The sequence below is a fragment of the Ruditapes philippinarum genome, unplaced genomic scaffold, assembly GCF_026571515.1.
Source record: "Ruditapes philippinarum isolate M1 unplaced genomic scaffold, ASM2657151v2 ctg324_1_1_1_1, whole genome shotgun sequence".
Taxonomy (NCBI): Eukaryota; Metazoa; Mollusca; class Bivalvia; order Venerida; family Veneridae; genus Ruditapes; species Ruditapes philippinarum.
In genome coordinates, this window is record NW_026851537.1 from 7018 (window position 1) to 28995 (window position 21978).

Here is a 21978-nt window from a genome sequence, read left to right on the forward strand (position 1 = left end):
TGGCGGCTGGAATATTTTTCAACTTCATTTATATAGATTTGAATAATTAGTACGCTCCGATAATCTGGATGCTAATGTAAAATATAACTTTCTGATATTTATTGAGAAAACTTTGATCAATTACGTACATGTTTGACATTTTTCCAGAATTTTTAAATTTCTCCGTTGTTTTTCCTTGTCTCCAACTCAAAAACCCTATTAGTGAAGATGTTTTCTGTTGTGCATTTTCTCATATGAAATAAACAAACTGCATCTAATTGTTATTATGATTCATTTAATTGCTGATCAAGTTCAAGGTCAACTCAATGCGGTCTAAATGTCAACAATCGAAGCCTATACACCATCTCAGTAGGAGCGGAGCGTTGCATTGATTATTTGATATTATTTGATAATACACGTCAAGCGTATACTTAACTTCATTTTCATACACTAAAATGGTTTGAGAAAAAGAGTTTTTCACACATTTATTTGTTGTGTTTTGATTGTTGACACTTGTGACATTACAAGGCGGCGTTCTCTAAAAACACAATTACTTGACAGGTAAAAGTGGTCGTTTAATAAAAAAAAGATTTATATCTCAATTAGCTGACTTAAATGAGCGGTCACTGGTCGTGTTGAGCAAAAGTGGCTTAATACATTAAATATATTAAGAGAGAAAAGATTGGGGAATTAAAAGTGGTCGTTTAAGACAAAAGTCGCTTAATACACGTGGTCGCATGGGCAAGTTAGAAATAAAATCTATAAAATAGAAGTGGAATATAGATATAAACAATAAGATAAAGATTTAGAAGTGGGGTATAGATTATTGACATAAACAATAAGATATAACTATAAATAATTAGATATAATATTTAGAAGTGGGGTATAGATACAAACAATTAGATATAAGATTAAGAAGTGGGATACAGATATAAACAATAAGATTTAGATATGAACAATAAGATATAAATATAAACAATAAGATATAGATTTAGAAATTGGATATAAATGTAAACAATAAGATAAAGATTTAGAAGTGGGTATAAACAATAAAATATAAGGTTTAGAAGTGGGATATTAATATAAACAATACAATATAAGGTTTAGAAGTGGGATATAAATATAAACAATACAATATAAGATTTAAAAGTGAGAGACAGATATTAACAATAAGATTTAAAAGTGTGATATACAAGATAGAGAAATAAAATATAGATTTAGAACACAAAATAAAAGTCACGGAAGTCAGTGAAGTACCAAAATCTTGAGTATCTTAATACTTATAAAATGTGGAATTTTTAATTGCTGTTTTTTCCCGCTTCAGATTGAAATAAATTATTGCTCAAGTAATCCGTGTCAGCATGGTGGTACCTGTAATCGTAGAATTGGAGGTTACACATGTGCTTGCATTAATGGTTGGCAAGGAATAAACTGTGAGACCGCAGTGAAAAAGTGCAATGACCAAGTGACAGGAGGTAGATGTCAGGGGACCTGTTATAACATCTTTAATGACTATAGCTGCAAGTAAGTTAAAAAGTGTAGTTAAATTGAATTGTCATTTCATATTTTCCCTGCTATTTCTTAGCATCTTATATGACTTTAGCTGCAAGTAAGTTTAGAAGTGTGGTTAAATTGGCTTTTCATGTTTTACCCGCTATTTCTTTATCAATCGTGTATACAGTTGACTCTCAATAAGTCAAAATCGCTTTACTCAAAATTCTTCCGAGACTCCTGTTTAGTCAAAAAGAAAATTTGGTCCCGTCAATTAACGTCGAACATATTTTCATCTCAATTAGTCGAAGTATGAAAACAGCCGACTGATCAAAGGTCGGCAAAACGAATATTTGTGTTTATGTTTCACTATTAATATACATGTATTAAAATTTTGAATGATATGTTTCTGTTCATTTATAATTTGTAGTTGTAAGTGATATACCGTCATTTTAACAGTTAAATATTGCAGCATTGCCGCTATCAACAATAACAAACATATTTCTTTGCACATTCAATCAGGCACATGTATATACATGTACGAAGGTCAAGGTACGGGAGATCCACGTTACTCGAATTCCGTTTCTCTCGAAGTAAAATGCCCAGTCCCTTGGATTTCGAGTTACCGAGAGTCAACTGTATTTGTTAATATTTCTTTCCTTTTGCCCCCAAAGGGCAGCATATAGTAATCGCACTGTTCTTTATGTGTTTTTCCGTCCAGTAATCTTGTCTGTGCTTTATCTCAAAAGCACTAGCGGAAATTCAGTGAAACTTCACAGGAGTGATCGGTATCATCCCTAGTTGTGCATATCCACAGCACGCTCCACTCCGCTGCACAAAATGGCCACCAGAGCTTTAAATAGATATGATCAGTACCATCCCTTGTTGTGTTTTTGATGGAATGTTGCGCTCCGCTGCACAAAATGGCCACCAGAGCTATAAATAGAAAAATCTTGTCCAGTTTTCACAGGTCAAACTGTTGGTCATATGAAACTTCACAGAAGTGATCAGTACCATTCCTAGCTGTGCATATCTCAGGCATGTTCCTTTCTGCTGCTTAAAATGATGGCCAGAGCTATAAATAGTAGCATCTTGTTTTTTAGTAAAATATGACTTATTGTTTTTAGCTCACCTTTCACAAAGTGACAAGGTTAGCTTTTGTGACACCCTGTCCTCTGTCGTCCGTCGTTAGTTTGTCCGTGCGTTAACTTTTTCATTCAAAGGACGTTTTTTCCAATCTGTTTTTGCCGAATTTAATGAAACTTGGCAGGCATGTTCCTTGCATGAAGCTCTACCAAAGTTATTTAATGAATTTAATTCCTTGAAGAACTCTGGTTACAAAGGCAACCAAAAGAGTTTTTTAACCGGATACATATATTAAAAACGCTTCTTGTCAAAAACCATAAGGTGTAGAGCCCTGGTTTTGGGTATGTCACATGATCTAGTGGTCCTCTACAAGGATTGTTTAAATGATGCCCCTAAGATCAAAAGGAGCCCTGCCAGGGGGCTTATTGGTTTTTATAAATAGTTATATAGGGAAAATCTTCTTGTCAAAAATCACAAGGCACAGAGTCTTGATATTTGGTATATACATGATCTAGTGGTCCTCCAAATTAAGTCCATATGATGACAAGGACCCCGCCAGGGGGCTTATTGATTAAGAAAAATATTAAAAATCTTCTTGTCAAAAACCACAAGGCCTACATCTTTGATATTTGGTATGTAACATCATCTTATGAGTGGTGGTCTGCAAAGATTGTATAAATAATACCCCTAGGATAAAAAGGGCCCAGCCAGGGCGCTTATCCGTTTTATATAAAGTTATTTCGGGATTTTTTTTGTCAAAAACCACAGGGCATAGAGCCTTGATATTTGGTATGTAACATGATCTACAAAAGTCCTCTACAAAAATTGTTCAAATTATGACCCTACAGTCAAAGGGGACCCTGCAAGGGGGCTCCCCAGTTTAATAGAAAAATATATAGGGAAATCTTAAAAATTTTCTTGTCAGATACAGAAGACGTAGAGCTTTGATATTTTGTATTTAAAACAAAGATTGTTCAAATTATGCCCCTAGGATCACAAGAGGTCCTGCCAGGGGGATTATCAGATTTATATGAAGTTATAAAGAGAAAATCTTCTTGTCAAAATCCACAAGGCCTAGAACCTTGATAATTGGTATATGATAATTATGATCTGGTGGCCCTCTACAATGATTGTTCAAATTATGCCCATAGGATGAGAAGGAGCCCCGCCAGGGGGCTTATCGTTTTAAAGAAAAATTTAAAATCTTCTTGTCAAAAGCAACAAGGCCTACAACTTTGATATTTGGTATGTAACATCATCTAGTGGTCCACTTCAAAGATTGTTCAAATTATTACCCTGGAGTCAAAAGGGCCCCGCCATGTGGCTCCTCATTTTTATGGAAATCTTAAAAATCTCCTTGTCAAAATGCACAAGGCCTTAAGCCTTGATATTTTGTATATAAGATGATCTAGTGGTTCTCTACAAAGATTGTTCAAATAATGCTCCTAGGATTAAAAGGAGCTCTGCCACGGGGCTTATTGATTTGTGTGTTGTCTGTACGCAGTAGTGGCGACATATATGGATCAAATCATCGTGGTCTGTCTGTCTGTCCGTCCATTGTTGTGTGACTTGGAGAACAATATGTAAAAGTAAATTTTCTTTCATCCTGTTCATTCTGATTTTACTTGTGTGTCTTTTTTAAGCCTTGTATGACTAAAAATGGCTAAAAAGATCAAAGGAAAAGTCACATAAGTACCATTTTGTGTGGCCATCTGTCCATCCGTCACAAAACTTGTCTGGACTACTCCTCATAAACTGCTTGTGCAATTTTATCCAAACTTTACAGGAATTATCAGTACCAAGTCTGCTTGAACCTATCATCATTATTTTCTGATTCATTGATTTTGTCATAGTTATGGCCTTTAAATACTTTTTATTTTTAAAAGTTTGTCCCGGCTACTCCTCTTATACCACTAATGCAATTTCAATGAAACTATACAGGATTGATCTGTAGCTCAAGTTCTTGTGCATATTCAACCTGTGTTTTATTTTAATGATGATCCGCTCTGTAAGTCCAACACTAATTGAAGGATTTTCTTCAAACTTGACTCACATGTTCCCCTCAATAAGGGGATGTGCAGAACCTATGTTGCCCCTGTGTCACCTGTCAAAGTCAATGTCACAATTGAAGGTCAAATATCAAACAATCAAATATTACACAGTATGTCGTGTCCACTCTGTAAGTCCTACACTAATTGAAAGATTTTCTTCAATCTTGGCTCATATGTGCACCTCAACAAGGTTATGTGCAGAACCCATGTCACCCTTTTGCCGGCTTAAGGTCAGGGTCACACTTGAAGGTCAAAAATTGACTTAGAAAATATTCCTAAATTTTAGCATGTATTTGATTTCTGAAACTAGTAAAGGTATTTGCTTGAAACTTAAAATATATATGAAGTGTCACAAAGAAGATATGTTGGTCAAGTTTCATAACTCTTTATTGCATTTTAACAAAGCTATGCCCATGTTTAAGTTTTCAAATTTGCAAACAATCAAATATTAGACAATATGTCAAGTCCGCTCTATAAATCCTATATCAATGGAAGAATTTTTCTTCAAACTTTGCTCAAATGTTCACCTCAACAAGGTTATGTGCAGAAGCTATGTCACCTTTTTGCCGGCTAAAGGTCAAGGTCACACTTGAAGGTAAAAAACTGACTTAGAAAATGTTCTTAAATTTTAACATGTACTTGAATATTTCTGAAACTAGCACAAGTATTTGAGATAGATGAGGTGTCACAAATAAGATATGCAGGTCAAGTTTCATAACTATGTTTTGCATTTTGACAAAGTTATGCCCCTTTTTAAGTCTTTAAATTTACATACAATCAATACTAGACAGTATTTCGTGTCAACTCTATAAATTCTATACTAATGGACGGATTTTCTTTAAACTTTACTCAAATGTTCATCCCAACTGGGCAATGTGCAGAACTTATCTTACCCTTGTGCCAGCTAAAGGTCAAGGCCACAATTGAAGGTCACAAATTGACATATAAAATGTTTAGTACATTGAGAAAATGAAAGGTTATTAGTAACTGTTTCAAACATGATTTGATAATATATAATTATTTATACTTTACCTGTACAATTAGTCTTTTTTTCACCAGAAATAATTTCTTTTTATGTATTTGTGCCACTAAAGTTATTCCCTTAACCACCTTTCCAAGTTTGTTTTTTTCAGGGACATTGATGGGTGTATGAATCGCATCTAGCGATAGTTCTAGTTATTTTTATTTTATAAAGTTTGTCCAGACTACTCCGTTTATACTACTGATGCAATTTCAATGAATCTTTACAGGCTTGTTTGATAGGTCAAGTACTTAAGTATAATTCACTTTTGTTTCACGTAAATGATTTTCAGCTGAGTTATTGCCCTTGAATAGAAATAAGTTTGCCCTGTTAATGATTTTTTGGTTTCCTGCTACACAGTAGCTGCAACATGCACTTGGCTATCATGATGCAACACATGTCATCACTGATGGCCCTTGTTATAAAAAAATCTTTGAAAAACTTCTTGTTAAAATCCACAAGCCCAGAGTCTGGATATTTAGTATGTAGCATGATCTAGTGTTCCTCTACAGAGATTATTCAAATTTTGACATTGAGTCAAAATTTGGGGGGTATATAGGAGTCACCCAAGTAAAAGTTAAAATTCAAAAAAACTTCATAAAATGGTCAAGCAAAAAAAGGAAGTGCAGGGAGCATATCTTAATAAGTTATTATAGAGTTATTAACCTTTCTTACTTTTCCATTGCATTTTCCTTGTCCAGAGCATAACTTGAAAACCACTAGTTGGAATTCAATACACTAGTTGGAATTTAATGCAATTTCATACAATAGTCAAGCCCATTGAAGTGTAGTGCCCAAATGTCATAAATCCATTGAAACTTATCACAGACTTATATACCATCATTACAATTTTTATACAATGCATAACATGAAAACTGCTTTTTGGAATTCAATGCAATAAGAGGAAGAGCAGTGCACCAGAACCATAAGTGATTGTCCATTGTTACTTTTTCTTGTCTCAGAGCATAACATGACCATAACATAGTTGGAATTCAATTCAAATTCATACAATGGTCAAATATATTGAGAGGAAGCGCAGTGCACAGGAACCACAACTCTTTCTTGTCTCTTTTAAGAGGTATAGCCCTTTGTCACTTTTTATTGTCCAGTACATAACTTGAAAATTAATAGTTGAAATTCATACAACTTCACACAATGATCAAGAACAGTAAAATGAAATGCAATGAACCATAACTCTATTTGGACTTATTACATAGTTATTGTCCTTTGTTACTTTTTTATGCTCCCTGAAGGGTGAGCATATAGTCTATGCTTTGTCTGTCCATCCGGTCGTCCATTTGTCGATCTGTTCTTCCATCCGCTTTTCACGTCAGAGACTTAATTAACTCTGTAACAACAAGAGGTATCAACATGATTCTTTGTAGGTACATGTAACAGATCCCATTGGGTAGATGTGCAGTTCACCAGACCCGTTACTCAGCCTTGCCTAATTTTGGAGTTGTTGCCCTTTGTTAAATTTTATAGTTTGAAAATTGTCCGGGACAATAACCCTAATACTAAATAAATATCATCATGAAACTTTGTATCATTAGGTAGAGGTGCAGTGCAATAGAACCATAACTCTGCCTTGCCTAATTGTGGAGTTAATGTCCTTTGTTCATTTTAACACTTTGAACTTTGTAGGGGACATAACTCTTAAACTGTAAGAAATATCAAATAGAAAATTAGTTGGTAGATAGTTCCATTGGGTAGATATGCAGTGCTCAAGAACCATAATTCTGTCTTGCCTAATTTTTGAGTTATTGCCCTTTGTTCATCTTTATACTTTGAACTTTGTCCGGGACATAATACTGAAACTATAAGAGATATTAAGATGAAACTTTGTAAGTAGATATATCTCATTGCGTAAATGTGCAGTGTAAAAGAACCATAACTTTGCCTTGCCTTATTTTGGAGTTATGGCCCTTGGTCAATTTTTATGCTTTGAACATTGTCCAGGACATAGTTCTGAAAGTATAATAGAGATGAACAAGACACTTTGTAGGTAGATAGATCTCATCGTGTATGTGTGCAGTGCAAAAGAACCGTAGCTCTGCCTTGCCTTATTTTGGAGTTATTGTCCTTTGTTCATATTTACATTTTGAACTTTGACTGGGACATAAATCTGACACTAATGAGAGATATAAACAAGAAATTTTGTAGGTAGATAGATATGCAGTGCAGAGAACGGTTTCTCTGTCTTGCCTATGTTTGGAATTGTTGCACTTTAAATTTTGTCCAGGACATAACTCTGAAACTACAAGAGGTATAGTTTGTTGTGTCCAAAACCTATTCGGTGAGCATCACCCGGTTCAACCATTTCTCGTCTTGTCCAGTGCATATACATGTATTTAAAAAATAGTAGTTGTAATTCTTACAACTTCATACTATGGTCATGCGCTATGAAAGGAAGTACAGTGTACAATAATCATAACTGCATCTTCAGTATTTGCAGAGTTATTGCCCTTTGTTCTTTTTCCTTGTCCGGTGCATAACTTAAAAACTAATGTTTGGAATTCAATGTAACTTCATACAATGGTCAAGCGCAATGAGAGGATGTGTAGTGCTGAAGAACTTAAAAATATTTTTTGTCAAAATGTTCAAGGCCTACAGTGTTGATTTGTGGTATGTAGCATCATCTAGTTGTCTTTTACAAAGATTGTTCAAATTATGCCCCTAGGGTCAAATGCTGCCCCACTAGGGAGTCATCACTTTTACTTTGAGTTATATAGGCCTAGCTTTATATTTGGTATATATCATCATCTAAAGGTCCTTTGTGAAGATTGTTCAAATTATTCCCCTGGGATCAAAAGGGGCCACCAGGGGCCTTATTAGTTTTTTAGAGTTATTTATGAGTATCTTCTAAAACATCACAAGACCTAGTGCTTTGATATTTGGTATGTAAGGTCACCAAGTTGTCCTTTAAAATTAGAAAAATAACAACATTTAAACAACATCTTTACCGCTGGTTCAGTTTAGAAATACAGTAAACTCTCTTTAAATAAAATCATTGGGATATTCAAAATCTGTTCCTTATATTCGGAGTTTCTTGTTAGCATATAGCTAATTAGTTCATTGTATGAGGAGTTTTTTTATAGCGAACAGATTTACAAATAACGAACTGATTGTTTACCATCGTCCTCCATTTTGGAGAGCATTTATTTAAGAACAAATAGTCATTTATTTCTTTTTTAGACACATTACTTTTTGGAATTTTCAAATCCTTTGCTATTTCAGTTTTAGTTTTACTCCCTATTTCTCATTAGATATTTTTCGTTTTCTTTAAATGATTAAGAATAAACAAGGTTTTCGATTTTTCCTTCCTTTTATATTGAACATATTCTATATTCTTTTTTTGTAGTTTTCACTGAATTAGGAAGAAATAGCATGCATGATTATGTTAAAAACCGATTATAAATGATCATGATTATTTTACTTGAGCAAAACTATTAAAGAAAAGAAATAATAGAATAAAAGGAATAACCGTTTTACCTTGGTGACAAGAACTCATGGTAAAAATATTCTAAATAGAAAACTATTACATAGTGCTATACAAATTCATTTTTACAGCTGTATTAAAGTACATACAACAACTGTGTTTGCTATAACAGTATATTTTTATATTAAATAAAGAAGGGCCAAATTCGGGCAAAAAATAGTTGTTCCATATAACCAGAAGTTCACTATAACCGTGTTCGCTATAAGTGAAGTTTACTGTAATTTACACAAAAATGTCCTTGGTGACAATGAACAAAAATTGTTAAGATTAAGATGTCTCTTGTTTTCAAATTGTGATTCTGGGGTAAAAGGGGCTCCACTGTGACATTTTGACCTATTTCTCAGGTGAGCGATCCAGGGCCTTCTTGTTCGGGTGCTTAGCTCACCTGTCAGAAAGTGATAAGGCGAGCTTTTGTGACACCATGTTGTTTGTCGTACGTCAGTACGTCCATCCCTGTTCAAATGACTTTTCCTCCTAAACCACTTGGCAAAATTTGTTGAAACTTTTCAGAGATGTTCCTTGCATGACGCTCTAACAAAGTTGTTACTTGAAGAACTCCGGTTCCAATAACAACCAAAAGATTTTTAGCTCACCTTGCACAAAGTGCAGGTGAGCTTTTAGGATGGCCAACCAAATGGCGTCCGTCGTCTGTCGTCCGTCCACATTTTAAATATTCTAAGGACATCTTCTATGATACCGCAAGGCCAATGTTAATGAAACTAATGGCAGGGATACTCTTTGTATGAAGCTCTATCAAGATTGTTCAAAGAATTCCATTTCATGCAGAACTCTGGTTGCCATGGCAACCTGCCATGGCAACCGAAAGAAAAATCTTTAAATATCTTCTTTTAAAGAACCGTAAGAGCTAGAGCTTAGATATTTGGCATGAAACATCTTCTAATGAGTGTCTACCAAGTTTGTTCAAATAAAAGCCCTAGGGTCAAAATTGGCCCCGCCCCAGGGGGTCATTGATTTTCCCCATATGCATATAGTAAAAACTTAAAAATCTTCTTTTAAAGAACCCAAAGAGCTAGAGCTAAGATATTTGGCATGAAACATCTTCAAGTGAGTGTCTACCAAGTTTGTTCAAATAAAAGCCCTGGGGTCAAAATTAGCCCCGGCCCTGGGGGTCATTGATTTTCCTTATATGCATATAGTAAAAACTTAAAAAATCTTCTTTTAAAGAACTGTAAAAGCTAGAGCTTAGATATTTGGCATGAAACATCTTCTAGTGAATGTCTACCAAGTTTGTTCAAATAAAAGCCCTGGGGTCAAAATTGGTCCCGCCCCAGGGGGTCATTGATTTTCCCTATATGCATATAGTAAAAACTTAAAAAATCTTCTTTTAAAGAACCCAAAGAGCTAGAGCTAAGATATTTAGCATGAAACATCTTCTAATGAGTGTCTACCAAGTTTGTTCAAATAAAAGCCCTGAGGTCAAAATTGGCCCTGCCCAAGGGGGTCATAGATTTTCCCTATATGCATATAGTAAAAACTTAAGAAATCTACTTTTAAAGAACCCAAAGAGCTAGAGCTAAGATATTTGACATGAAATATCTTCTAGTGAGTGTCTACCAAGTTTGTTCAAATAAAAGCCCTGGGGTCAAAATTGGCCCCGTCCCAGGGGGTCATAGATTTTCCCTATATGCATATAGTAAAAACTTAAAAAATCTTCTTTTAAAGAACCCAAAGAGCTAGAGCTAAGATATTTAGCATTAAACATCTTCTAATGAGTGTCTACCAAGTTTGTTCAAATAAAAGCCCTGGGGTCAAAATTGGCCCCGCCCCAGGGGGTCATTGATTTTCCCTATATGCATATAGTAAAAACTTAAAAAATCTTCTTTTAAAGAACCCAAAGAGCTAGAGCTAAGATATTTAGCATGAAACATGTTCTAATGAGTGTCTACCAAGTCTGTTCAAATAAAAGCCCTGGGGTCAAAACTGGCCCTGCCCCGGGGGTCATTGATTTTCTTTATATGTGTATAGCAAAAACTTAAAAATTCTCTTTGAAAAAACCCAAATAGCTTGAGTTTAGATATTATACATGAAACATCTTTAAGTAAATATCTACAAAGTTTGTTCAAATAAAAGCCCGGGGGTCAAAACTGGCCCTGCCCCAGGGGTGTCATTGTTTTTAACTATATGTGTATAGTAAAAACTTAAAAATCTTCTTTTAAAATACCCAATGAGCTAGAACTTAGATGTTAAGCATGAAACATCTTCTTATGGGTGTCTACCAAGTCTGTTCAAATAAAAGCCCTTGGGTAAAAATTGACCCGGGGGGGGCTATATACAGGTGAGCGACCTCAGGGCCATCATGGCCCTCTTGTTTAAATCTTAGAACTCTTGTTCAAAACCAAAAGATGAAGAAACTTGATATTTGGTCTGTAACATCATCTAGTGGTTCTCTACAATAATTGTTTAAATTATGCCCTCAGAGTCAAAAGGGGCAGAGCCAGTGGGCTCATCAGTTTTATTAAAAGTTAAATAGGGAAATCCAAAAAAACCTTCTTGTCAAAATCCATAATGTATAGAGCCTTGATATTTGGTGTAACATGATCTAGTGGTCCTCTATGAAGATTGTTTTAATTTTGCACCAAGGGCAAAATGGGTCCCTGCTAGGGGGCTCATCAGTATTATAAAAAGTAATAAAGAGTAATCTAAAAAAAATCCTCTTGTCAAAATCCACAAGGTCTAGAGCCTTGATATTTAGCATGTAACATGATCTAGTTGTCCTTTACAAAGATTATTCAAATTATGTCCCTATGATATAAAGGGGCCCGCCAGGCAGCTCATCAGTTTAAATATACTTCTATAGGAAAATCTTAAAAATCTTCTTGTCAATTTCCACAAGGCTAGGTCCTTGATATTTGGTGTGTACCATGATCTTATGGTCCTCTACAAAGATTTTTCAAATTATGTCCCTAGGACCAAAAGGGGCCCCACCATTGGGATTACTGAATTTTAAAAAAAATCTTTAAAAATTCTCATGTCAGAAATAACAAGGCCTACAGCTTTGATATTTGGTATGTAACACAACATCTAGTTGTCCTCTATAAAAGTTGTTCAAAATATTCCCATTATATCAAAAGGGGCTCTGCAAGGGGCCTCATTGGTTTTGTATAAAGTTATACATGGAAATCATAAAAATCTTCTTGTCAAAACCCAAAAGGCATAGAGCTTTGATATTTTATAACATGATCTATTGATCCTCTACAAAGATTGTTCAAATTATGCCACTAGGATAAAAAGGGGACCTCAAGGAGGCTTATCGAATTATTAAAATTTCTCTTGTCAAAAACAACAAGGCCTACAGCTTTGATAGTTTGTATGTAATATTATCTAGTGGTGCTTTACAAAACTTGTTTAAATAATGCCCCTAGGATCAAAAGGGGTCACGCCAGGTGGCTCCTCTCCTCAATTGTATAGGGAAATTTTTAAAAATCTGCTTGTCAAAATCCTTAAGGCGTAGATTCTTGATATTTGTTGTGTGACATGATCTAGTGGCCCTTTACAAAGATTGTTCAAATAATGCACCTAGGGTCAAAAGGGGCCCAGGGAGCTTATTGGTTTTATATAGAAAGATAAAGGAAAATCTTTAAAATGTCCAAGGCCTAAAGTCTTGAGTCATCAATTTTACTTAAAATATACGGACCTTGAACTTTGATCTAGTGGTCCTTTGTCAGAAGACTGTTTTAGTAATTCCCCTGGGATCATAAGGGCCCACAAGTGGCCTAGCTTTATTTTGAGTAATTTATGAAAATCTTAAAAAATCTTCTTCTCAAAAATCACAAGACTTAGTGCTTTGATATTTGGTATGTAAGATCATCTAGATGTCCTCTAATATTAAATAATAAAATCATTTATATAAACATTTTCTAAACCACTGGTTCAATTTTGAAATAATTTTACACAAAAATTTCCTTTGTGACAGTGTACCAAAAATGTTTAAATTAAGGTGTCCCTTGTTTTCAAAAGATGCCTGTGGGTGGAAAGGGGCTTTAGAGTAGTGAGTGTGACCTTTTGACCTATTACTCAGGAGAGGGACCCAGGGCCCTCTTGGCCCTCTTGTTTTTCTTGATATGATATTTTATAAAAATAAAATGATATTACAAGCAAAAAATCCTTTGATGAGGCCCATACATCAAAAATTCATAAGTCATGTTCGTTGCACATTCTATAACAGACAGAAGACATAATTGTTTAATATCTTAAGTGCAGTTACAATTAATCACTAATATATTTATCTAAACGCATGCCAAATAAACACCAGTCAAGTGTAGTTGATAACTGAATTATCAGTAATTAACACGAGTGTAAAAATTACTGTCAATCACTAAATTCTTGTGCTAAATAGATAATGATAAGTAGCTGCATTTCATTTTTAATGGGCTTTGTGTGATTTGGAAAGAGATTGTTATTTACTTACTGCACGTTTTGTTAGTTTATTTTATTATTTTTCCTAATATATATTTTAAAGTTCACGTAGATGATACATAAATGTCCGACTCTTGAAAGAAATTCTTTTTAGCTCACCTGAGCTAGCTCGGATCGTTGAGTGTCTGTTGTCCGTCGTCCGTCCACACTTGTTTGTTAACACTCTAGTGGTCGCATTTTTGCCTCAATCATCATCAAACTTTGTCAGGATGCTAATCTAGGTAATAACTCGGATGAGTTCGAACAAGGGTCGTCTAGGAAGAAAAACTAGGTCACAGCAGCTTAAAATAGAAAAACCTTGTTAACACTCTAGTGGTTACATATTTGCTTCAATCATCATGTAACTTTGTTAGGATGCTAATCTAGGTAATAGCTCGTTCAAGTTTGAACATGGGTCATCTCGGATGAAAAACTAGGTCACAGGAGCTAAAAATAGAAAAACCTTGTTAACCCTAGTGGTCACATTTTTGACTCAATCATCATCAAACTTAGTCAGGATGCTTGTCTAGGTAATAGCTCGTACAAGTTTGAACATGGGTCATCTGGGATGAAAAACTAGGTCACAGGAGCTAAAAATAGAAAAACCTTGTTAACACTCTGGTGGTCACAATTTTGACTCAATTATCATCAAACTGGTCAGAATGCTTGTCTATGTAATTGCTTGGATGACTTTGAACATGGGTAATCTCGGATGAAAAACTAGGTCACATGAGTTAAAAATCGAAAAACCTTGTTAAGACACTAGTGGTCACGTTTTCCCCTCAATTATCATCAAACTTGGCCAGCATGCTTGTCTAGGTAATTGCTCGGATTAGTTTGAACATGGGTATTCTCAGATGAAAAACTAGGCCACAGGAGCTAGAAATAGAAAAACCTTGTTAATAATCTAGTGGTCACATTTTTGACTCAATTATCATCAAACTTGGTCAGGATGCTTGTCTAGGTAATTGCTCGTATGAGTTTGAACATGGGTCTCTTGAATGAAAAACAAGGTCACAGGAGCTAAAAATAGAATTTTTTTATAACACTCTAGTGGTCCCATTTTTGACTCATTTGTTATCAAACTTGGTCTGGATTCTTGTCTAGGTAATTGATCGGATGCGTCTGAACATGGGTCATCTGGGATGAAAAACTAGGTCAAAGGAGCTAAAAATAGAAAAAACTTGTAAACACTCTAGTGCCTACTGTTTTAATCCAAATTTCCTGGAAATTGGCCTGAAAGTTTGTTTGGTGATTTCTAGGTCAAGTTCGAATATGGGTCACCTGGGGTCAAAAAGTAGGTCACACTGCTCAAATATTTGTTTGTTTGTTTCACTTCACGCCTTTTTCCAACAGTATTTCAGTCATATAGGCGGGTAGTTTCCTAACCATCGTTCCTTGAGTGTTACACCAGTACTAGACTACCTTCCTCCGTGCTAAACTACTAAACCATCTCCTGGGGATCGAACCCACGCCAGAGAGGTAACTGGATTAGTAGTCATCGACTCTTACCCCTCGATCACTGAGGCAGTCAAATATGGATTATCTTTGTTAACACTCTAGTGATCGCGTTTTTGACTCAATAACATCAAACTTGGTCAGGATGCTTGTCCAGGTAATTACTCGCATGAGTTAGAACGTGGGTCATCTCGAATGAAAAACTAGGTCATAGGAGCTAAAAATAGAAAAAATCTTGTTAAGACTCCAGTGGCTACTGTTTTGATCCAAATATCCTTTAAATTGGTCTGAAAGTTTGTTTTGATAATTTTTAGGTCTAGTTCGACCATGAGTCATCCATCTCTGATGAAAAACTAGCTCACACCGCCAAAATATTGAAAAACCTTGTAAACACACTAGTGGTCACATTTTTGACTCAATTGTCATCAAACTTGGCCAGGATGCCTGTCCAGGTAATTGCTCGAATGAGTTAGAACATGGGTCATCTCGGATGAAAAACTAGGTCATAGGAGCTAAAAGTAGAAAAATCTTGTTAACACTAGTGGCTTCTGTTTTGATCGGAGTATCCCGGAAATTGGTCTGAAATTTTGTTTTGATGATTTCTAGGTCAAGTTGGAATATGGGTCACCTTGGGTCAAAATCTAGGTCACACTACTCAAATATGGATAATTTTTGTTAACTCTTTAGTGGTCACATTTATGATTCACTTGTCATGAAACTTGGTCAGAATTAATGCTTGTCTAGGTAATTGTTCGGAAGAGTTCGATGGGTTCAGATGAGCGATCTAGGGCAATCTTGACCCTCTTGTTATTCATTATAACAAACATTTTTGAGACGTAGAATATAGAAATTGTATTGTATTATATTTCTTTTTTCTTTATTGGGCAAATTTAACGATTTTTTGCCTGAAATGTCATTTTATCATTACTGGCATGCGAGCAGTACCCGTATTTTTCATTTAAACGCTTGATTTTTACCTGCATTGTTCAAAAATTCATTTCAAATCAAGCAGATACATAAACGAGACAAAATCTAAGTGTCAGTTTGGCAGTACGTATAAAAAGTCTCATTTTAAATCACTTTCACCTGTGCGTCGTCAAAACGTGACCTTGTTTTTTCTGGGGGATTCCGTCATTGCGCGCATGCGCAAAAATACTTACACGTGAGGCTTGTTAAAGGGTTTCCACAACTAATTTCACCTGTTTACAAATAAGTAGGCAATGTTGATGAAAAAACTTGTTTAATTAATCAGAATTTTGACCAATATTACTATATAAAATAATTTTATGCCTTTGATGCGTAAAATATCATGCATACAAGATCCATGCATTGCATATGTGAATGCGTTGGGGTAACGGTACCGGGGTAATAGATACCCGCGTTAGTGTACGCTCTATTTCCTGAATTACATCTATTTTCTCTAGATAATGGTCTGTTCAACAATTGTAAATGAAAATAGGTCCGATATAATAATAAAAATTGTATAATTATAAATGGGTTAGATTTTATGTACGGAAACTACTTCTCTTCATACAAAATGGATAATGGATAATTTCGGTACCCCATATGAGGCCTCATAAGTAAGGGTTATTCTATGTTTAGAACATGATGGAATTTCCATGATTTGTGTGACGAGCCGAATATTGATGTGTAACATTCAAATTTTGGTGAGTGAGCGTAATAAAAAATAATGTTTAAGTAACTATGATTTTTGTACGGGAACTGCTCGCATGCCAGTATATAATATCATTTTAAGAAAAAGAGAATAAAAATCAATAATTCTGTAAAATATATCCGTCATATCCGGTATAAAGTCTTTCCGTATAACCATATATTGCGAATTTAATTGTCAAAGCTCCCTTTTAGGGGTACTTTTCAGTGACAGCTTTTGCTTAAATTTTATTCTAAATTTAATGATTTTAAAATTAGTAGGAATAAATGTCTACCACATTAAGACGATGTGTCGAGTCTCATAATCACATCCCTACCTCAAAGGTCAAGATCACACTTCCATTTTGAAGTTCACTTTATCACAATTAGAGTTTATAGGCACACACATTCGTTTCCGGGCTGTAACTTTGTCATGCATCGAAGGATTTTAAAATAACAAGGCATAAATGTCTACCACATCAAGACGACATGTTGCGACAAAGACAAATGACCCTTCCTTCAAGGTCAAGGTCACACTTAAAGTTTGAAGGTACTCATTCTCTCGAGAAGAGTTTGAAGAAACACATTTATGTCCGGACTGTAAGTCATGCATGGAAGGATTTTAAAATAAGTTGGCACAAATGTCTACCACATCAAGACAATGTGTTGTGGCTATGGTCATGTCAGTCTGTCCGTGTGTCCCCACTTACACAACAATCATGGCCAGACTGTAACTTTGTCATGCATTGAGGGATTTGAAATAATTTGGCACAAATGTCTATCTCATAACAATATTTTGTCGCGTCCAGAAACCACGTCCCTTCTTTAAATGTCAATGACACACTTATATTTTGAAGGTTTATGCTATCACAGGCAGAGATAACAGGTACAATAATACAAAGAACAATATTAAGCAATTAGTTACTTTCATTCTCTTTTCTTTTCATAATGCCTACATGCTTAATAAACCTTTTTGGGGGCTTTTGTCACTTGGGTGACATCTTACTCCAAATAGGTACCTTGTTAACTAAAAATGCATCATTTTCCTCTGAAATATTCTTCACCAGAACCAAAACCATGACTTAACAGCAGCTGACTTATATCAGCTAGTTTATAAATTTAATTGACTGATAGACAGAAAGATGTCCATAAAGATAGCTTCTGCTATGCACCACGCATGTTAAATTGAATTGAAATTGAAAATTTTATAAAGTGTGTGGAGAAATTCTCAGTTGTTAGAATTCTATTTCAGGTTTACCCCTTTTCAGATTTTCCATGTTAGATTTTCCTCTTCAGAAAGCCACAAGTTGTTTTGAAAAGTGAATAAAAATTTACTGAGTGGCTCAACTAAGAATAGTGAGAGCTCTAACACTCACCCCAGCATCAGCGTCACACTTAAGTTTTTGCTTGGCTGTTGACAGAATTATGGCTGTTTTTTAACTTAGAAAATTCTACATTATCAAGGCCCTTTTGTTTAACTATCAAGCACTTAGAATAGTCAAACATGCTCTCCTTCTGACAGCTCTTGTTTGATACATGCTAGCAACTTGTTTTTCATTGTAATTAACATATCTCTTAATATTCTGTATGGTTGTTGAGAAGTTTTTAGCTGTACTTTACAAAGAAAAAAAACATTGAGGTGTTGTAATAACCTTGTTGTTGGCATTGGTGTTGCTTAACACTTTTTGTTTTCTCAGAAAGGTCTTCATTTGAATTAAGATATACCAGTTGATGCAAATTGAATTGTCTCATTACCTTATTTTTTTGCTGTTACCAGATGTGATGCCTACAGCTTTGGGTCAAATTGTGAAAATGGTAGAAATGTAAGTCATACATGTCAAGACTACAACAAATGTCAAAATGGTGGCCAGTGCTCTTATGATACCTCTATGATGTGTAGATGCCCAACTAGTAAGTTTTGTTTTATATAATGGACCATTTATTATTGCGAAATTTTAGTCAATTTATTAACAAATAATTATGTACATGTTCAGTATGCTTTTTAAGAACTCAGGCATACTGACTTAATCACAACAACTTTGGTTTAAATAAATATGTTTTGCAGGCAACTTTTCACTGACATGTGAAATATTTTGTAATTGTATATCAAGAATAAACATAATGATGTTTATTTCTTATTGTCAATCTTGGGCCCTAAATACTTTAAATCCAACAATAGATAGCTTATGGCAGCAATAAAAATTAGGATTAGAATGTAGAAGCAAGTTTGTCTAATAACTAAGTAAATTGTACTATAAATTAGGAATACCAACTGATCCAGGAGAAAAAATCTACTGTTTCTTGCTTCTTTAGGCAACTGTTTATTTTGACCATTGTTATATAATATGGTTCTTTAAAATTATTTTTCAATTTCTTCAGAATACACTGGAGATGGTTGCCAAACCCTCGTTGATTACTGTGGAAAGACAAACCCATGTAAGAATGGTGCCATGTGTTCTGTGACAAACACAGGATACACATGTACATGTAAAGAAGGTGAGTTATACAATGTTTTCTTAAATTATCCACTACATTATATGTTATTTTGAAGAAAAAAATCGGTCTTGGTAGAATTAGTTCCCTTGATCCAAACTGTAGTCAATAAGACTTAATGAGCAATATCAAGTACGGTAATAAAAACTAAGTTCATTTTTAATTTTTAGCTCACCTGTCACAATGTGACATGGTGAGCTGTTGTGATTGCTTTTCGTCCGGCGTTTGGCCGTAGTCCGTCCGTAAACTTTTACTGTAAACAACAACTCCTTATAAACAGCTAAGCCAATTTCATGTTTTTATAGTAGTCATCTTTAAGAATTGTTCAAAACATTTAATTCCATGCAGAACTCTGGTTGTCATGGCAACCGAAAGAAAAATCTTAAAATATCTTCTTTTACAAAACCAAAGAGCAAGAGTTTAAATATTTGGCATGAATCATAGTCTAGTCAGTGTCTTCCAAGTTTGTTCAAATAAAAGCCCTGGGATAAAAATTGGCCCCACCCCCGGGGGTTTCATTGATTTTCTTTATTTGTATATAGTAAAAATTTAAAAAAATCTTCTTTTAAAAACCCAAAGAGCTAGAGCTTTGATGTTAAGCATGAAACATCTTCTAGGGAATGTCTACCAAGTTTGATCAAATAAAAGCCCTGGGGTTAAAATTTGCCCCGCCCCGGGGTGTCATTGGTTTTTCTTGTATAAATAGTTATAGTAAAAACTTAAAAATTTCTTTAATAAAACCCCAAAGAGCTAGAGCTTAGAGATTTAGCATGAAATATCTTCTAGTAAGTGTCTACCAAGTTTGTTCAAATAAAAGCCCTTGGGTAAAAATTGGCTCCGCCCCGGGCTGTCATTGATTTTCCTTTTATGTATATAATGAAAACTAAAATTTTCTTTAAAAAAAACCAAATAGCTAGAACTTAGATATTTAGCATGAAACATCTTCTAGCTAGTTTATTCAAGTAAAGGCCCTGGGGTCAAAATTGTCTCCTCCCCAGGGTGTCATTGATTTTCCTTATATATACACATCTTTTGAAACTGTTGTTTTCCCTTAGCAACCAGTAATGTTTTTACACATGTACTATTTCAGATACAAATATGAACTTTGTGATATCAGTTTAAGATTTAGATTTTATATCTGCTTTTGTTTAAGAAATAATATTGGTGTAAGCGCTGTTTAGCGGCTATTTAACACCGGTTTGGAGTTTTGATGCGTAGGAATTGACCATGAAAGCCGTAGGCCTGAGTGGCTTAATTTTTTTGCATCAAAACGACAAAACCGGTGTAAAAAAGCCGATAAACACCGCTAACACCGTTATTATTTCGATTCTTACAATATAAAATAACCAGTGTTATTTTTCAAGCGGAGATTACTTCCGGTGCCGATTTTTGTATAACGCTGATTAATGTGGCAGTCTTCTGTTGCTAAGATATAGAAATTAAGTTATTTTATCAAGTTTTCAACAATTAAAACTTACGTGTTAGACTGGACTGTATTGTGTTAACATCATCAGTGTTTGATTAATCATTCTGTCAGTTTAAAATGGTGTCATTCATGAGTTGTGTACTTAAGATGACGTCATTACGCCGCTAACGGATTGGCGCCGATTGTAGGTAGATAGAACTCAATGGGTAAAAGTGCAGTGCAAACAAACCATAATTCTGCCTTGCTTTATTTTGGAGTTATTGTCCTCTGTTTATTTTCACACTTTGCCCGGGACATAGCTCTAAAACTATAAGAGATATCAATATGAAACTTTGTAGGTAGATAGATTTCTTAGGGAAGAAGTGCATTGCAAAGGAACCGTTACTCTGCCTTGCCTTATTTTGGGGTTATTGCCCTTTGTTCATTTTTACACTTTTAACTTTGTCCAGGATATAACTCTTAAACTATAAGAGATGTCAATATATAACTTTATAGGTAGATATATCTCATTGCGTTGGAGTGCAGTGCAAAAGAACCATAACTCTGCCTTGCCTTATTTTGGAGTTAGTGTCCTTTTTTCACTTTGAGCTTGCTCCGGACATCTTTGAAACCATAAGAGGTATTAACACGAAACTTTGTAGGTAGATAAATCTCATAAAATATAAGTGCAGTGCAAAAGAAATGTAACTCTACCTTACTTAATTTTGGAGAATGAGCCCTTTGTTAATCTTTACACTTTGAACATTATCCAGGACATAGTACTTTGAACATTGTCCAGGACATAGTTCTGAAAGAATAAGAGATATGAACAAGACACTTTGTAGCTAGATCTAGATCTCATTGGGAAGATGTGCAGTGCAAAAGAACCATAACTCTGCCTAGCCTAAGTTTTGAGGTATTGCCCTCTGTTCATTTTTACATTTAGAACTTTGTCTGGGACATAACTTTGACACTACGAGCAGATAGATAGTGCAAAGAACAGTAACTCTGCCTTGCCTCAGTTTGGAATTTTTGCTCTTTGAACTTTGTCTGGGACATAACTCTGAAACTACCAGAGGTATACTTTTCTGTCTAGAACTTAATGGGGAGCATTACCCGGTTCAATCGGCTCTTGTTTAAATAATGGTCACTGTTACATTTGAATTAAGAAGACTATGTGATAATTGTTTTCAATTTTTTTGTAAAACTAGTGTTAATTACGCCAATGCTGAAAGAAACTTTTTGCTTGAACAGAGAAATATTGAGTCCTTTTTTCAAAATACAGTTAGTTTTACTTAAAGTATTTTGAACATATTAACAATGGCCATAAATTTCCATCTGATTTGTGTTTTACCTGATTTGAACAAGGGAGTTCAGTAAAAAATAATTTGAAACACTACAAATGTTGGCATTGTGGGAAACTTTTAAT

The 21978-nt window shown here is 34.7% G+C and overlaps 1 protein-coding gene across 1 annotated transcript in view; it reads left to right on the forward strand.

Moving 5' to 3' along the window:
- The first annotated feature begins 1307 nt into the window (after positions 1 to 1307).
- LOC132737840 (uncharacterized) overlaps positions 1308 to 21978 on the forward strand; it is a 79500-nt gene continuing 58829 nt past the window's right edge. The window contains exons 1-3 of the mRNA XM_060725235.1: positions 1308 to 1503; positions 18429 to 18562; positions 19031 to 19147. Coding sequence (XP_060581218.1) covers positions 18541 to 18562; positions 19031 to 19147 — 139 coding nt within the window. The 5' untranslated portion in view covers positions 1308 to 1503; positions 18429 to 18540. The remainder of the gene's footprint in view (positions 1504 to 18428; positions 18563 to 19030; positions 19148 to 21978) is intronic.